Source organism: Numenius arquata, chromosome 17, assembly GCF_964106895.1.
Source record: "Numenius arquata chromosome 17, bNumArq3.hap1.1, whole genome shotgun sequence".
In the NCBI taxonomy this organism is placed as follows: Eukaryota; Metazoa; Chordata; class Aves; order Charadriiformes; family Scolopacidae; genus Numenius; species Numenius arquata.
In genome coordinates this window covers 5,147,118-5,166,424 of record NC_133592.1, presented here as the reverse complement: position 1 = coordinate 5,166,424, position 19,307 = coordinate 5,147,118, and the positions used below count along the sequence as shown (strand labels likewise).

The 19,307-nt window shown below is 37.6% G+C and overlaps 1 protein-coding gene across 1 annotated transcript in view; it reads left to right on the top strand.

The window, feature by feature from the left end:
* Positions 1-10,943: 10,943 nt before the first annotated feature.
* ANKFN1 (ankyrin repeat and fibronectin type III domain containing 1) overlaps positions 10,944-19,307 on the top strand; it is a 65,079-nt gene continuing 56,715 nt past the window's right edge. Inside the window, exons 1-3 of the mRNA XM_074160261.1 lie at positions 10,944-11,051; positions 14,721-14,726; positions 15,727-15,918. Coding sequence (XP_074016362.1) covers positions 15,733-15,918 — 186 coding nt within the window. The 5' untranslated portion in view covers positions 10,944-11,051; positions 14,721-14,726; positions 15,727-15,732. The remainder of the gene's footprint in view (positions 11,052-14,720; positions 14,727-15,726; positions 15,919-19,307) is intronic.

Genomic DNA, 19,307 nt, shown 5'->3' with positions numbered 1-19,307 from the left:
CCAAGGGATTATTCCATCACTGAAATTAAATTTTAATCTATTTCAGTTTCACTATAACCTATTCTTTGTCTATCTTTTGGTACAGAATTAATTTTCAGTGTGTCTTCCTGCCTTGGTCTTTGTCTTGGAAGAATGCTGTAGATGCAATAGTAATTTCCTCTATGACTTCTAAGCATCTGTAATTTTTTAAACAAAATGTGATTCAAGATTAAAAAAAAAAAAAAATCTGTCTCCAAACCAGTAGTAGGTAGATGCTGTACATTTTTATTCCCTGACAGCTGCTTTTGTTGCTACGATGAGATCAGTGGAAGTCTAAGAAGCTTTCAGCTTTGGTGTTCAGATTTCATAAAAGAACATAGACAGATGAGTTGTAGGTAATGGGAACAAGTTGCAGAATGTTCAACTTGTAGTTAAGAAAAGCTTTCAACGTCTGTGCTGTCCAGCACAAGATTTAAACCCATGCAATTAGTCTTGAAACAACTGATTGGCTTAAATCCTGTTGCAGTAAATAACGGTCAGTAGCTTTGGATGGTAATTTCTGATCCACGATTGGACATCTTCATTTATCGTTTATTGAGGTTTTTTGAAGATACTTTTTGCATCACTTATTCTTACTATAGTATTATTTTCAGAACAGTGCAGATAATGCAAATGCCATTTTTTTACTTTTTTAATCATGACCTGGCAACTATAAAGAAAGGTGGTTGTTTTTTCCTCTTCCATTTGTTCCTGGATTAATAACAATGTAAAATCCAGTAGGTGAAATTGTGTATCAGTGCACTGCCTTGTCAGCTTAGACAGAGGTGAAAATGAGTTAATACCTCTTTTTATAGAACTAATGAAATAAAATTCCATTCTAATTACTTTCAGACTTCACTGACTTTCATATTTCACTCATAAGCTTAATTTTCTCACCCATCTGTGTATGCTATTCAGTTGTATTAATTATTCCATATTGAAAGACACTACTTGATAATTAGTTGGTTGTATAATTTGAAGCAAATGCTGTAGTGAGTTTTGCCTTTCTTTTTATTAAGAAATCATCTGCGAGCAGTCTTAAAAGTACTATTTACAGAAAACTATTTACCTGGTAGTTATACTTGAGAAAATACACACGAGCTTTTTCAGGCATGATTCATCATTCAAGAGCAACTGTATCTTTTGGTTTTCAATATATTCTAACTCTCTTGGTTGCTTTTTATTAGATGGACACATATCGATTTAGTAATTTTCAGTACAGTAACTTCTTCAGCTGAACGAAAGAACAGAATGTATGGATCTAAAGATCAATTACTTTGTGTTGCTTCTCAAGGAAAGGAAAAGTTCATGAGTTATCTCTGAGAAGTTACCTAGTTTTATCCTAGTACAAAACATACACTTTCACACTCACTTCAGTACAGAAATGTATCTGAGTTTCTGATAGAATATTGTAAAAGGGATTACTATGTCATTGAATTCTCCTTTTTTAAAATTTAGAATGGAATTTTTACTTTTTCTTTTATGGTTGCTCTTTATCTATGATTGAAGGTTGAAGTAGTTCTTATCGTCTTGGTTTCCACTCCCCCTGCTCTGTAATTCAGTATTTCTTTCTCTCAAGAAAATTCACCTTATTTGTATTGAACAGTTGGCAACAGAGCCATCTGCACCAGCAATTCTAAGAAAGAATCTGATATGATTCATGTTTAACACTGCTTCTTACAAAGTGCAGCTGGAATAATCAATTTGACCTTCTGTTTTCAGCACAGTTTTTTCTGTTGTTTTGTTGTTTGTTTTTTTTCAGAGAAGATAGCAAATTCATCCTGCATACTGATAGTAGGTAATTCTCAAGTTCTTTCTAATTGAGGCCCTTACTGAAAACAAAATACATACTTTTATTATAAGGTACAGGCAATAGAAAAGATCAGGTGCTTCCAAAGTATTAGAGAACACGATTTTCTCTTAGAGGACTGTATATAATAAAATACTGTCCATCTGAGAATCTCTTAATACTTGACAAATATTGGTGATTTAAGCTTCACAATTACCCATCAGCTGTAAATTTAATAGATCAGCAGCCAAGGAAAGGAAATCATAACATACTTAGGACACAGTGAGTTGTCTATATTCATATTAAAACTGGTACCGTTACCTGGGATTCTTGAACCTTGAACTTGTTCGTTAATCTTCATTACTTCCTTTCTCTTATTAAAGAAATAGCTTGTTCTACCTAAAAAGCTGTTGCTATCAACATTTAAATGTACCATCATCAGAGCAGAAGTGGTTTTGCCTAATAGCATCATGACGTGTGATTGTGGTCATGCTTTAGAAATAGATCATCACCAAAAGACAGGAAAAATAAGCTCTCAGTTTCTGACCAGGGTGTGCATGTTTGGCAATACTGCTCAAATCAGTGCAAAACCAAAAGCTGATCACAAAGCAAACTTCTCATTGCAAGTACATGACTTTATTGCCAGCTGAGTAGCAACACTGGACGTTGTACAGCATCAATTGCCATAGGGCCTATTTGAGAAGTGGATACAGGGCCAGAGGCAGGAGTTCGCCCAGAATTGCATCTTCAGAGAGGCAAATTATATTCTCGGTTATTATATTCAAAACATCTGCATAGAGTAAAACAGTGCAGAATATGATCTAAAGCATATTATTTGCCACTCAGAAAAAAAGTCACAAAAAAGCCATTCAAAACTATCCATTGGTGTGATAAAACTGCTCAGTTTTGTTTTGGGTTTTTTTAATGTTACAGTCAAGAGGAGCACCTGAATTAAAACTTCTGGGCATTTTTTTTCTGTACAAGGGTTCAGCTGTGATACTGGTCAGTGATATTTGAAGGGTAATTCTCTTGTCCAGCACTTAATATCTATAAGATTTCAGTTGGACTTAGTGTTGCCTATAGGAGAGAACAGCTGCTTTACCATATAAGATATTTCTGTGCAGGTTTGTAGGTTACCCATATACAAGTTATCTATGAAATACATGAATACAGATCATGCCCCTTTTAAAAATATAATCAAAGTACAGAGAAAATGTACTCAGTGAGTGTTTTCACATTGTGTGAATTCAGTTAATTTTTCCCTATAGCACCTCGTAATTTTTCCGAACAAAGATCATTAATCATTCAAGTTGTGTCTAAGTTTGTGTGATAGCTGTAAGACCACCAAACTCTGACCCTGGAGGAAATGAATTCCTAAAGGTGAAAAGCAAGTGTTTTCTTAATTAAGCCACCTAAGCTGCCTGGTTTTGCAAATATTTATTAACTCAATTCAGATGAAGTCAGATTAGCACTTCTAGCTGCAGAGAATGTTGTTTCATTGGACCATGGGTCCTTGTTTTCAAATCAATATTCAATCTTTTAACACAACAGCAAATTATTCTCCCCATCTGTCTCCTGTGGCAACTCTAATGAATGTAATATCTGGGTGGTGATGTACAAACACTTTCGAAGTACTTCATTTATAAAAATATATGTAGTAGTTATTTATAATAGGATGTTGGAGTTTTGGTTTTTTACACTTTTTGAAGTTAATTTTTAATATTCTTTTCCATTTTCTGCATGTAACTGAAACATAAGTGAACATGTAGATAACAAAACATTCTTGATATGGTAAATTGGTAGAGTATGTGAGCTTCGTATCACAAAGGTTTTCCTAGCCAATGTCTTTGTACTCTAAGGACTAACAAGTGGTGTAGTATGAGTTGAAGAACAAAAGGCTCTTTAAAACTTGGCCCAGGGGGAGACTGACCCAGCTCAGAGTGTGCCTGGGAGCAGCCCGTGCTGCTTGTACCACCCAGAGTGGGGCCGGGCACTTGCCAGAGCGCTGCTGTCTGTTGTAAGAACCTCCTGCCCCAAGATTAACCAGCACTGTTCTTTCTGAGTTAAGGATGAGTGAGAATGAGTAAAGCATGTCCCAGATGGCCGATTAACAAGATGGAAGTTCAGAGACTTTTGCTAACATTCCAGGATTTGGCCTATACCACAATCCCTCATGAAGAAGGATTGGGGTTTTTTTTAGTCCTGAAAGGAATAAGAAGTGGCTTCAAGGCTGCGTGCCAAGTACTTTGCTAAGTCAGAGTCTGAATGTGGGAAATAAACCCAAGAATCTCATGTCTCAACCAGATTCTCTTTGACCTGCTGGAAAAGAGAGTAATGCTTGCTGCAACCTGCCATGAAAAGTAGGAGTATTTCAGATCCATTTCTCACCTTTGTTGATTGATGTGTTAGGGCATGAGGAAGGTAGAGGAATGGAAAGGGAAGCTGTGCACTAAATCCCTCCAAAAAGTATGTGCTCATTAGAGAGCAATGATCATTTTCTGTTCTGTTCTTGTTTGTGGTGATGGAGATGGGACTTGTGGCAACAAAGTGAGGACTAGCAATAATGTTTATTGCTTGCTGAGAGCCTGGCATAACTAATTGAAAGGAAACAGATTCATCAGTTTTAGGGCTTAAGCAAAGTGATGAGAGGGTATTTTTGTGAACCGGTATTCTAACTGCTACATATTTTAAAAGCCTCCACTGCAATAAAAAAGTAATGATTTTTGGCAAAGTATGTTACAGATCTCCTATTCTACACAGGAAAGATTTGGTTGCATTTCCTGCATTTTAATTTTACTTTTATTGAAATGTTGAGCTTCAGGAAAGAACAATCACATATTTTGAGTTTTGCCATTGATTTTGCTGTGCCTCGTTCCCCTTTTAAAGTACATGTAATATTATGTCTTTGTCTCAGTAAATTATAAAAAGGCTTTAGCAAAAATTTTCATGTCCATGTATATTGCCTCTGTAGTAAACCTTGGATCTTCATGATTTGAAAGCTATCATAAATGCGCAGCAAAAATGAATGTTTAAATGTGCTTTTTAGCTCAATGTGAAATCCAATTGCACTGGAAAGCCTGGAGTTACTTCGCAGCAATCCCTTCTATTCTGTTAAGGTTTTTGTATTGCTCCTGTGAGATGCTGGTTTGGAACTCCTCAAAGTTATTTTCTTTTTAACTAAAATGTAAATGAACAGTCACATCAGACCAAATGATTGCGGTATGAATTCCAGCTTGTGTAAAACTAACATAGCCAGGAATTGTGATGTTTCTCTCTTACAGAGATGACCCATGGGGCTATTCACAAAAGCTGGTCTAGTGAGACAGATCTCCTTGTGCTCCTTTCTCTGATAATGCAGACAAATGGGCTCTTGTTTTGAACTGTCGTTATCTAGAATAGTCTGTCTCTATCAAGATCTGTAAAAATTATTTTCCCCAGGTAAAAGTTAGCCTTTGAAAATAGTCCTCCTACTCCTTGTCCTCCGTACTAGAGTTTTTTCTGAAATGGTATTTTATTCTTGTTTTTTGAAATGTCTGATTTTAATCACTATAAAATATTTGTTAAAGAGAAATCATTGCCCTTAAACAGATTTCTGCTTTTATTAGGGCAAACAAGCTGCTCTTTAGGGAATATCTGTTTAGTGAAATAAACACTGCTTGGGGTTCATAGAATAGTAGGAAGCTGTTCTTCTGGTATTGAAGTTGTTTCTTTACTCAGTATGAAAAATAATGACACTTGTTTAGTGCTTTATGATAGATGCTCTTATACATCAAGTTTTGAAGAAAAAGGAGATTCACCTTCAGAAATAGGCCTTATATTAGTAAGTACGTTGCTAATTACTGTAATCATAGCTGTCATTGCAACTTCTGTATCTATATAAGTTCATTTTTTGTCTTTTTTAATGACCACATTGCAACCTTAAAAATCATTCTGATCTTTGAAGACAACATCACTTTCTAGCTAAAGTTTAAAAAAAAAAAAAATTACTTCTCTGGAATTGTGCATGTCCGCCTCTGCTCAGCTTTGTTCCATGCTCAATTTTGGTAAATCCTATTTTTTCTTTATTCTTCCCTAATCTAGAAATTGCCAGCTGTGAAAAGCTTGTTAATTCCTGTTTGTAAAATGTTCTGCTGTAGCTTGGATTAAATGCAGTGCAGCTGGGAGTAGTCATGGCCAAACAATGCATGGCATAAATTATCTCTACATGGAGTGTCTGACTAGATAGCATAATCAACACTAGAGTGACAAAACAACACAGTTGCGCTGTTGTTGCTGACAACTTCATTATTTCTATGATGTTCAGCTGGGTAATTTGTTTCTGAGGAACAGCAATATCTTCAGATATGTCTAATGGCCTGTGTGTACTTTTATAAGCTTTCTGAAGATGGATGTGTTCGCACAAATTTAGGTTTTTTCCTGATATGGAGAACAATTGCAGGAACCAGTAGCAAAGACCAGTCTGCTGTAAATTGTTTTTGTGCTAGGGCAGCATTTCCATCAAGCAATGTTGGTGAGGACCTCTTCGTGTGTATGTGGATCACTTAGGGCAACTGCAGCTGCTCTTTGGTTACTTGTTTCAAACAGTATTGCCTCTAAGGATCTGATGAACTTCTTACTGTAAGGTATTTCTGTTTACCTTTACTTAATCTCCAAATGATCCCAAATGACTATGTAGTGCTTTGTGGCTCAAACGCTACAGGCCTGATTCTATTCCACTGCAGCCAGGGATTGTTATTCTCAGGAATTTTCCAATTTAAAAGATTTAGAAAAAAAAAAAAAAGCCACTATGTCAAAAACAAACTGTACAAAAAACATGCCATCTTTAAAGAATTCTGACCAAACAGTTCTGGTTTCCTGCTAGTTCGTCTAAAACCATACTCTGAAATATAAGCAAGCAGGGTCCGAACTCCAAGGCACCGCTGCCATACTGGCTGCCACAAAGCTGGAGAACTCCTGGCCTCCGCATCCTTTCCTGTGGATGTGGGAGTCTGCAAGTCCCAGGCACTGGCACATCTGCCAGCTTCAGCCCTGCAGCCGAGCCTGGCTGTGCTGGAATCCAGGTTGTGCGGAGAGGACAGTAGTTCAGGAACCACGGCTGAGGCAGGAAGCCTGGAGGAGCTGGGGCTGCCAAGCTCAGTTTCGTTTAGTCATTTACATCATGGGTGTCTCAAATATTTCAAAACACTTGGGAAAATTATTTCATTGGGAAATTTTCTAAACTTAGTCCAAACACAATTATTTTTTCTTCACTCACAATTTCAGAATTTCTTGAGTTTGGTCACGTCTATGACTGATGAACTGGGAAATATTTGTCTTTTTATGAATATACTGAATACTTCTGTGTCTCTGTGGATAATAGGTTATTTGCTATGGATTTGGATCAAGAACACTGGCTAAAGCAGCTAGTGAAACAGTAAGACTCAGATCAATGTCCTTGAGGAAACACAAGAAACCAGGGAATAGGACAGAGAATTAACAAATTGGCAAAAGGGTATGTGTGAAAGATGATAGGTAAACAAGGAGCCAGAGGCAGAAATTGCCAAAACCGGAGTTGGAATTTACTACGGTAGCTTATATGTATGAAAGTTTGCAAGAAAGAATAAGTGTGGGGACAAAGAAAGATACACTTTTATAGGCTTGCTTGGGGTTTTTCTGGTTTTGTGGTGTTTTTTTTACCTTTCCCACTCTATGCCTTTGGCTGTATGAGAAAAACACCCCAATATCTTGTTTCAAGGAGCAGAGTCAGTTTAACCACCTTTGTAGTCATGTATTTCCAAAATGGTAGAGTGTACGGATGCCAGGCAGAGTTGGCCCAACTGTACCATTCTGGAAGGGAAGCTGGAGATCCCATTCCCAGGAATCCCATCTGCCAGGCTCCATTGCCCGACCCCAGCTGCGACAGTGTATGGGACATCACATCTGATGTTAGAGCAGTATTTGTTCTTTTAGGAGTGATGTGAACAATCTAAAACACAGTCTTGTCTCCAATGCTGAGAGCAGCTTTGCCATTGACCGGTTAGGAAGTCAGGCTTCATGTGAAGTTTTCAAATTCCAAAAGTTTGAGTTTCTTTGCTCCAAGCTTCCCACCCAGTTTCCAGACTACTGGTCTATCGAGCATTTTTCACCAACTCAGTGTACACATAGCACTGAAACACAAAGCAATATAAAGCATAGGGACGTTAGTTTCTGTGTATGGAGGATGTGCTTGCTACTGAAATACCACCTGCAATTAAGCGTTGGACATCGTGTGCTTGGGACAACGTAGTACCTGTGTCTGGCTGCTGCTCCATGGACCACATCAGGCTTTTGAAGAACTGGGTGAATACTGCCACCTATTGATTGACGACATGAAAATTATTGTCTCCCAGCTACCCGGAGCTTCTCATCCTCTGCCTGAGAACAGCCTCCCTCATCCAGAAATGTTATCGGTGTCCAGAAGGAAAAAAAAAAAAAAAAAAAAAAAAAACCACCAACAAAATTTGCTAATTGGAATTAAAGGCCAATACAATGTGCTGTTTGCCTGCTAAAAATGTGTGGTGTATAAAGCTAAGAACAATACAGGGTAAACATTTTGGTGAATGTGTTAATCAGTTAATCAGCCAACCTGGGTGGCCTCTTTAAGTGAAATGTTCTGCTAAACATACTTATTCATAAAAATGTGCAGCTTTAGCAATAATAATAATAATAGCAGCTTGTGGAATCAGCTTACATTTGTTTTATCATAAACACAAGTTTTTATTTTCTGTAGATCTTTAAGTCTTCTCTATTTCCTAGATGTAGGTGCCTCATGTACTTACTTACACAGACACATTCATTTATCATTTTTAGTAATTAATTTCATGTTTTTATTATTTGGTAAACTTATGATTACTTACCTTACTGAGTGTCGTTTTATGTCTTCTGGCTTTTGAACAGCTTAATCATGAACTTAAATTCATATGACAGGAAGCTTAGAAATATGTTTACTTCACATAAACAAACTAACTGTCTTTCATAGAACTAGCTTGGGCAAGAAAACATCTTGTCTTTTAATATTCTACTAAATAATGTTTGGGTAGCAATAGAGAAGTACTAAGCATTATAAAAGTTGAAATGGCAGCTGCAAAAGGTCTACTTTCCAACAAGCTGAAGGGAGAAAGCAAAGGAGAGAGCGGGGAGTATTGATCCACAATGAGAAAGTGCTAGAAAATGTTCAAGAGTAGACTCATTTCAGTAAACTTGCTTTAGCTTTTTCCCCTGAAAATAGCTGGAAATTGAGAAATCCCTCACAAGTGAGTTCCACAGATGGAGTCTATACAGACCAAAAAAACTTAATCAGGGATTTTTACTCAAAAGAATCATCCCTATTCAGGACAGCACTGAAAATGGAATTTTAATGCTTATGTTTAACTAAATTAGACATTTCAGATTTTCAGCATGCTTTTTTTCAGATAGTATCCCAGTGTTAGAGAGGTATTCGGTGGTTTTCAAAAGATTTCCAATCTTCCTGCTGTTGGCAAGGAGCAGCGACCTCAGCCAGCTGTCCTGCAGCCTTCTGACTGTAATGATCCTTGGACACAGCAGAACAAAAGAGGGAATCCTATACGCATATAGCCTGTGATCTTCATGGTATAGGAGAAGGAATGTTGTGCATAGCATACTGTCATAGCACTTTGTCATTCTCTGCTGCAGCAAAACATACAGGTAGTTGCATTTGATATTCTTGTTTTGTCTTTGATGCATGCTTACATACAGATATATATGCATGTATATATGTATATATATATTCTTGAGAAAATCTCTCAAGAAATGATTTGGTCCATATCCAGATTGATTTTAAAAGTATAGAATAAGTTCAATTCCCATGACACACAAATGTGAGGCCCAGGATAAGATTTTAGCTTCAGCTCCCTTGGCAGAAGGACACTATTTGGTATGAGGTCCAGTACCCTTAACTGAGTTTTGAAGGGTGGGAGAATCAGACTGGGCACCAGCTTTTGGGAGGCTTCCAACAGTTTCCAAAAATCAAGCATCATGTCTGAATAAAGCCAGTGAAATTTTTTCGGCAGACTGTATCAGTAGCTGTGGTAACCCTTTAAAACAATTAAAGCTACCTTTTCTGTAGCTATTAGTGCACATTGGCTATGACAGACCCAGGAATTAGTGTGTTGTAATATTTTTTCTATTGCCAGATGTTACACAGGAGTGTTCTAGTTACATGAATTTAACCCAGCGGACTGTCCAGGAAGGATAAAGATTTTTGTAGATTGTTGTTTATTTATTGCCTACACTATTTTTAGAAATCTAAGCCTGTTTGTGGTTATTCCATGCTCTGACTTTGTAACATCTTTGTAGGTTTCTGTGGGATCCAGCATTTGTAGGGTTTGCCCTATAGAATAAAATAATTATATTTTCAAATATCACCATTCTACTATTTCAGAAGCTCTAAATGCAGACATTACAGGATCTGTTTTAGCTGCAACACAGGGATCAATAAGACATGTTTCTCTTATTCATTTAATAATCGTTTTTCAAGCATAACCTGTTCAGGCTGGGAGCTTTCAAATGATCTTACAGATGTCCCATAGCTATGGATATGGTTGCTGCTTTTGTTGCTATGATTGCAGACAGCTGTAGTGATAGCTTGCTTGAAGAAAGAAGAAACAATACATCACATGCAACATGCATTACTGGACTGAGTGTAGGACTGTGATTCTCTTTTTTTCCCCCTTTTATTGGTTTAATATAAAACTAACTGCTTTAAGATGGCTCTGCATTAATGCCTTTTTGCTTATGCTTCATGGTAAAATAATTACAATCAGTTTTGTTTACTCTGGCAGTAATTATTTTTTTCTACTTGCACGCTGTGCTGCTGATCAATTTTAAGGAATACAAGCTAAAAGCATGCAGAAGTCATGGCATCTTTGACTACAGAGGCAAGAGCTTTATATATTAGTCATTCCTATAGCTGCACAGGTAACTGGTATAGAGTTCGGGCATCAAACATTTTACCTGTGATACAACACTATTTGCTTTAAATACTGTTTTGCTCTGAGATCTTGTCAGCAATCTTGGACTTCAGTAATTGGTAGTAATAAGCTTTTTCATATCTGATCATTCATGCAGTATAAGGAAGAGGTTTACTCATTCTGCCCAGAGGCTGAACCAGCAGAGAGAGCAAAGCCAATGTGATTCATTGAATGAAGACAGCGGACAATTACAAGCAACTTGTTCACATTTTGCCTTGGATAACCTAAGCTGGTAAGTTTAATTTAACCCTATACTGCATATAGTTTTGATTATTAGTTTCAAGTATAAATTTGTTTCATAAACATTTAAGAACTAGTATAGTGTTAAGTGGTTTCTTGACTGTTGTGTTTTCCTAAAATCTGAAATAAATGCTTTTACAGCTATGCTGTGTCCTCCTAGTGTACCTGTCTATACAGTGCAGCATATATGTGCCACATACAACAGACAGTGATCTATAATTTAGATTTTTTTACTCTCTCTCTGCAATATGCTTTTAAAAGGACATGAATATTAGGTCAGTATTTGCCAATTAAAAAAAAAAAAGCTTTTGTAAAGGTGATTAACTTATATTCGTTTGAATTTGAATTTTAAAGCACCCTGCTATTAGGGAATAAAACAGTTACTTCAGCACTTAGAAGCGCAACTGGAAACCTGGTCACAAAGATTAAGCCACAGTATGTGCAGCATGAAATGTGCGTTGGAAGACTCCGATCACTGGTTTGGTACATGCTGTAGCAGGGTGACAGTCACACAAACAAGCCTGGTTTGCTGGTTATTTCCAGGGTAGTGCAGTAACTGTTTCCCCAGAGATTCAGGTTATATGTTATTGGAACTACTGTCATAAGACTTTCACTTTGTTTTTTAATTCATGGAAATGCAAACTACTGTTAATTATGACTAGTTAGAAGGGTAGCTGCTGTTGTTATTCTGTCTAGTTCTGCCTCATACTGAGAAACCTTGTAACGTGCTGCTTGTTGTAGTTCTTGACTGGCTGTAAGAAAGCTAGTTAGCTAGATCGGAGCATTACTCCGAACCATATTGAGATGTCCTTATCATTTAGATGTCCTTATCATTTCATTCGGACCTGTGCTAGGTATGTGCAGGAGCTCCCACAGGTGAAAATCTCCAATGGGTCAGTTCTGGACATGATCTGTTTCTAAACTGTTAGACTTTGATATACTGTAACAATTTTAGTTGTGACAATGAGGTCCTCAGGTTGAGTGCATTCAATTTGGGAGATTTGTTATTTCAATCAAGACAATGCACATTTCAGGGTTTCACCTGATCAGTGACGTGAGGAGATGGTTGTAAAAAAATCCCAAATGAATGACTTGTAAGAGCAGTTTTAGGCTCCTTTTTAAAAATAACTCATGTCTGAAAAATCAAATACCAACATCCAATAAAAAACAACCAGTTTTCAATCACAGAATCATGTGAATTGAGCTGTCTTTGTTTTCCTCATTTCTTATTATACATTTTACCCATGGTTTTGCCCAGTCTCATTTCTGTTGCTCTCCTAGGAGTCATTTCTACAGCCTAATAAGATCACATTTTTACAAAGTTTTCTAGAATATGCAGCTTATCTTTACCTTTTCATTTCATACCTTGTATGTGACTGGAAAACATGTTAAGGATAATAATTTTCAATAGCATATTGCACCTTACTGTTTCAGTACACTGGTAAAAAATGTAGTTCATTTTCATTATATTATTCCAGCTATTGCTTTATTGTTCTGCATTTATTCCATGCACTATTTCAGGGTATTGATGGTTAGTATACAGGAAACATTTATATGTTTCAAGTCATTTGTGATGCACTGGTTCTGTGTGGATAGAAAAGATGTCATCTGTTTTATTGTTGAGCAGCTGCAATTTCTACAGTGTTTACTGATCTTCTCTATAGACTCACCTGCTCTTGACTTAAGAGAAACTTTCATGAGATTACAAAAGATTCTGTTCTCTTTTTACATTGATGTTAGTCTTGGGGGTCTCCTCTGCTGGTGTACTGAAAAAGCTTCCATGCTAATATGGACACCCTATTGTTACTGTCCTCGAAAGTCACTGTTTAGATGGTTAGTAACACACTATTGTTTCTTCTGAATGTATAAATCTTGTTTCATTGACCAGATCAAGGTGGGAAGGACTCCAGCAACACCTAGGACTTGTAATTATTGGACTCAAACTATGCTTGTATACAGTCAATATGAACAGGAACCCATACCTTGGCTATTTCTTAAGCTTATTTTTAATAAATAGCTGAAAATAAACTGAACCATTGAAGCTATGCTGAACAGACAGATGTGAATGAAATCTTTTGACCATCTTAAAGAATTTTATTTCATGTTTATACTCCCAAATGGATCCACAGATGCATCCGTAAAACAAAAGGCTGTCTTCTAAGTTTGTCCAATATTAAAACTCAACAGTTACTAACAGCTTCCATACAGTAAAGCCTAACTACACTGATTCCAGCACATAGTTCCAAATAATTCTGCCATGTCTGGAACACTTGTGGGTTGGCACTGATGATCATAATTTCAGTGTTATACTCTGGTCTGACATTAACAAGCATCTTCTCTTGACAGAGACTTTGATTAAACATATTTTACTATGTTTCTTTGTTTCCACTCAGCCTTTCTTTCTACTCTATGCAAGCTTGCTGTTTGGGGCAGAGAACAAAATGCTTCATTTGAACAGACAGTGATTTTAGTTAGTCCTTGTAGGCACTGCTGAAATGCATGTAATAATTAAAAGGTAGGATGAACTGCTTGTGTGAGTCTCACTTTACCTGTATTCCATAAACTCAGAGAAAAGCAGTCCAAAATCATCGTAGTATTGTCACTCCCTGAGTCCCAGAGAGCTCGTTTCTTGTCATATCCACTCTTGCACATTGGTTTCAGGGATGCAGTTCACATAATTCCCATCTTCTGATTGCACACTCTGCAATTGCACACTCTCATTTAACAAAGTCTTCTCATCACATATGACAGTTATGTTGACTCTGTTTCTCTTTGTTCATAGACTCGGTCTCTTTTCAATACCCCATGAGCTTGGAGAAAATGTGAGATTACTCATAACCAGATACTTTTGTGCTCAGGTTGTCTGCTTCACCACAGTTTACAAATCAGAATGGAAGATGTAGACAGCGTATGAGACCTGGGTGGTGCTTTTAATCTTGGGGACCAATTCTTGCCAATGAGCAGCCCCAATAGCAGGGCAAGTGTTTTGTAAAGAATGCTTTTATGATTATAAACAGTATTAGCCTGATCTGATTTGCGTAGATGCAGGCTGAGACCACAAGAACAGAAAGTTACACGATTTGTGTCATAGTACAAAGAATCTAAAGCTTATTTCCAGGAAAAGATAGTCTGAAAGGGTAGCCAGATTTACTATTACAACTGTGAGGTCTTCTAGAGAGACATTCTGTCTTATAAATATGTACACACTCTTGGCAGGGAAAAAGGAAATGTGAAGAAATTGTGCATTTTCGTCACCTTTTCACTCACAGAGATCCCTGGGGATCTTTGCAGTTGAGTCAAATCTGATTCTTAGTTTCCCTTTAGAAAGGCGAAACTATTCCTACATAAAATATTTCCAGAGAGTTAAATATTAATGCAATTTTTCCTAATATGGAAAAATTACTGTAATCCTAGAGCACTGAAATTATTAATTATGAGATTATATGGAAATCCTATTGGGCTAGACAGTGTTAGAGAGAGGAGGCAATCCCTCTTGGAAGAGTTTGTGGTCTAAATGGACAGGGCAAACACAGAGCAGGATAAAGTTATACAATATACTGACAAAATCAGTGCCTGTTCACTAACTGAGGGAAGAAACTACTCGGTATGAAACCATAAGCAGCAGCAGTGATAATCACAGATTATTTTAACTGTAAAACATAAAGTGTAAGGTCTTTGTTTGCAATAACCAGAATGCTATTTGGCCTTAGGTAGTTCAAACTAAAAACGCACATATACCTCATTATGCCTATAACAGAGTCTAAATAAACGTGTTTCTAAATCTTTGTGTTTCAGCTGTTGTTTCCTAAAACCATAGTGCCTTAGCAGTCCTGGTCACAGAGCAGGTTCCCTCCCTGCCAAATGCTCCTCAAAAGTCTAACAAAAATACATTCTCTGTAGCAATGGACTTTGATTTGGATGATAACATGTCAGCATTTGATGCAAATTACATGTGAGTCCATGCATTATTTCTGTAGTAGCTTGTGATGGGTTCAGAGATGAAAAATTATTTTGAATGCAGCCATAGTTGCTGAGTGAGAAATACTGCTTTGAGTCTCTAGAGGAAGAGATTCCACCCACCCAACTGAAAACGTCACATGTTTTTGGAGCGCATAGTGCTAGCAGATAGTGACGTGTCTGATCACAGTTGTGCTTGTATCAAAGTCATTTAAGCAGTTAAATTCAATACTGCATTGTGTTCTGTAATCAGATTTTTTCCTCTCAATTGCTTCAGTTTTATTTTAAGAAACCATTGTACTGACAAAACACAAATTATGTACGTTATCCAAATTGTGTAGCAACATTTACATTTGGGTGTCATTTTTTCTGATACCTGTGTAACTAGAACTCGCTCTGTCAAAAGGCCATTTCCCTCATTAAATGAAACCCCTTCTTATATGAATTAGCAAATAGTTCTGAAGTGGTCTGGGGTTTTTTCCATCCTTAATTCTCCCTCCCCATAGATATCCATGGGACTAATTCCATAAGGAGCAATTTGCCATTGAAAAAGCCCAAAAACGTGCTTCTGAGAGTACAAAAACTGTGTGTGTGAAAGTGATTTTTGCCATAGAAGTCTTGTAATGTGCATTTCAATGATACAGTTCTGATCAATTATGTTAGTGTAGCAAAACCTTGTTAAACAGCTGTTGTTTTTCTTGTAGAAACTACTAGCTGAAAATGACACAGCAAATGCATAACTTAAGTCTCCTCCAGACTAAAAAGAACAGCATGCCGTCCTCTCCAAATGCTGCCAAGCGCTTATATCGGAACCTGTCAGAGAAGCTTAAGGGGAGTCATACATCCTTTGATGAAGCATATTTCAGAGCTCGATCTGACCGGCTCAGTCTTCGCAAGACCTCAATGGTAATTACTTGATATTTATCAAATTGCTAATTTACTGTCCTGTTAATCTCCTTAATTGGTTTGCTTTTAATGTGTACAATTTTAATCATCTCGCTTTGTCATTTCCCTGACCAATGCTGTGCATTCTTCCCAGACTTACCATTTATGATCCTGCGTCAAAATAAAGTTGGACCTTCTTGAAGGCTAAGGAAAAGCTACCTTACTTGAGTGATGATGCTTTATTTTAGGAGTAAGGTCTTGGCATTAATGTGACAAAATGTGGATGAAGTATATGCACACAAGTGTTTTTCTTATAAGAAATGAAGAAAAAGTGTTTTGAGAAAACTGAAGATTACTTTAACAGAAGTTCCTGTTTTTCCAAACCACAGAGCAACTGGAACTTAAATGCTGTGACAGATAAATACAAAGTTTTTCAGACTGTGTGAGGGTCACTAGATAAGAGCATGGAGACAGGAGACCACACATGAAGCAGTTTGGTACCCTACCCTAGTTGCAGAGCACAGCTCAGCACTCTGCTGCCAGTACAGGAAAGCATATGAGCACTTCACACTCGTGAGTGCTCCTGTTTCTACCAGTGCTGGTGAAGTTACACAACCTCCAACACATACACTTTGAAGAATGGACTGTGTCCCTGAAATAATAGCACAGTGTAAGTGCAGTGCACAACAGAATCTCTTGTATTTGTTGCAGGAAGATGAATCTGCTGTTGATGTTGCCAAAACAAAATAAATTCCCCTTTCCCATAAGCAGGAAGAACTGACACATCCTTCAACTTCTCTTCTGAATTATTTTGAGGGAAAGAGTTCCTCTCTACTTCTGAAGAGCAATGACTTATGGCAGTGTCAGTGAATGCGCCAGGAGATGCCTCTTGGAACCATTGCTCAGCTACACTAAAGCAGATGCACAGTGCAGGACTAAACTCTAAATATGGTTGGGCCAGATAATAAAAATATGACATTTTTTCAGAAAAAAAACGTGCTCTAGACTCTTTTAACACTTACAAATCTTTGTTATGTATAAGACAAGTTATATGAATCAATGCAAGAATCGAAAGTAATTTTAAAATCAGTTCAATGATCCCATCCTCTAGGATCACTCCTTTCTTGAAGTCAGATGCCTCATGGAAGAGCTAAGCTGAAATGCAGCTCTAGAGCAGTGGGAAGTCAAGAGACTGTTGTCTCTCTCCTGTGAAGAAACACTGACCTGAAGGAAGCAAGGGATCATGGCTCTGCCAGAGCCAAGAGATTGTGTTTTACGGAAGGAGAAGCCTGAAACCCCAACAGGGCCTGATAGCTGGAGAACAGCCTTTGTGTAGCAGCTGACAGCCGTGCTTTTGAAGCAGTGGGTTTCCAGATGCTTTCAGTTTGTAGGGATCGCTTGAAATTTGGGCCTCATTATGAACTGTGGGCAAATATTCTTTAGATTAATTTTTTAGCTGCTATCTTTTCTTGCCTTTTTCTTTTCAAGTGCAAGCTTGTGTGTGACTAAGCCAGTGAAAGAGAGGAGGGTAAAGTAATGCTGGGGACCATGCCAGAGCAGACTGACATGCAGACCAAATGAATACCAGTCTGTTAGCATATCTTCTGACCAGTGTTTCTCCAAATATACACTTCAAATTATGTATCCCTTCAAATATAGGGTCTTCTGTCATACTTCACTAATGTAAAAAAAATGGCAAATGAGCATAGCCCAAGGGTGAGGAGCAGTGTACTGCCGCTGAGGCTCAAGTCCTCCACTGTCCACAGAGCTAAACACAATCTCACTTCTCTCCCTTTTTAATCACGATCTGTCAGGCGGTGGGAGTGCCTGTTCAATCAGTAATCGTAATTAGGAGAATCGATTTTACATTGTGATGGTGGTTTAATGGGTTATAGACTGACTTGTGCTAACTTTGTTTCCTCCAACCCACTATGATGTCGTGGGAGTGACACAGCTTTTGTCACTGCTGCCCTACAGTGAGCACAGGTACCTCTGTGTACTACCAGTCTGGGGTATGAGCTGGTGTCCGTAACAGTCAGTGAAGAGACTCCCCACTGAACCCAAAAGGCTTTGGATCCCATTCTATCAATTCTGCCTATTGTTTTCACAGTTTTTCCCTAGAAATAAACAGCAAAGAAAGCATCAGTGAAGGGGTGGAAATATTCCAGGTCAAGCTGCTAGCTGATGGATTTTCTAACCATTGAGTTTCTGTGCTATAGAGCTCAGTCAATGATTAAAATCATGTCTCCAGACAAATGAACAACATTTGTTAGAATTTGTTTTCTTTGAGCTCTGGCTAGTGAAGAGTTTTCTTTCCATTCTCTCTTGCTGTGCAACACTTTCCATTCAGTAAATTGTTGTCTTGCTGCAGACATAGCAATGTCCCAAAATAGCTTTATTCTTGAACTCATGTTTATCAAAACAAGTCTTTGCAGAAACTACTTTAACATTTTTTTCCAACTCCAGTAGCACATAGTGGACTTTTTCAGTCAAACCTAGAGCAAATATCTTGAAAGGAGCACTTCATTTTAATTAAGCTACATAAGATTGCATTTCTAAACACTCCAGCACTGAATCACTTACTGGAACATGGTTATTACTTACTGCAAAGCAATACTGTAGTCCTTTTCAGTACATACATTTGTGCATCAGAGTAACACCTAAATAAATTAATCACATAGCACAGCTGTCTAGCTAATGATTAGAGGTTGCAGGACTGAGTCAAGGAAAAAGCAGTGTAAAAACTGCCCCTAAACTTTACTTGATCACTTGTAAATATGATTCAGTTTCTCCTTGAATTCTATGGGTTTGTCTTTTCAGAGCAGAAGAAGGTTATCCAGTAAATGTAAATGAAGGCAGAAATCAGAAGGCTCTTGTTAGTATTTGTGACAATACCAGCTGGGCTAAAATTGAGCACATGGGTCTAAAGATACTAAACTCTTACCCCTATTTGAATTTCTTACCCCTGGGCTGCACAGGTCTGAATAATGCTGCAATACTAGAGAGTCTTTTACATAGAATATGATCAGCTTTTTTGCAGAAAACTAAATAATTTTCAGATACATTTCTTTTTCTGTGTCAAAGGAAATAGTTGAGGAAAAGTTGGTCAGGTGTATAGACTGTTTTTCTGGACTTGGAGAGCTGGGCTTGATGCAGACTTCCAAACAGGGCAATTTACTGGTGTGGCTGAAAATGTGGTAGATGCTTTGCTGTCTTACCAGGATATTTTTTGATGGAAATTGATATAGCCTGGTTAGATGTGCACTGCTATGTGGGTGAGGGATGCATACGTGCCCAGTTAGAAAGGCCGTATCACGGTTCCCATGTTTTTACACTCTGAAGTTACAAGACCTGCCAACATATTTTAGCCTATTGCTTGTGTCTGAATTGTTCATTTGGAAAACCTGATA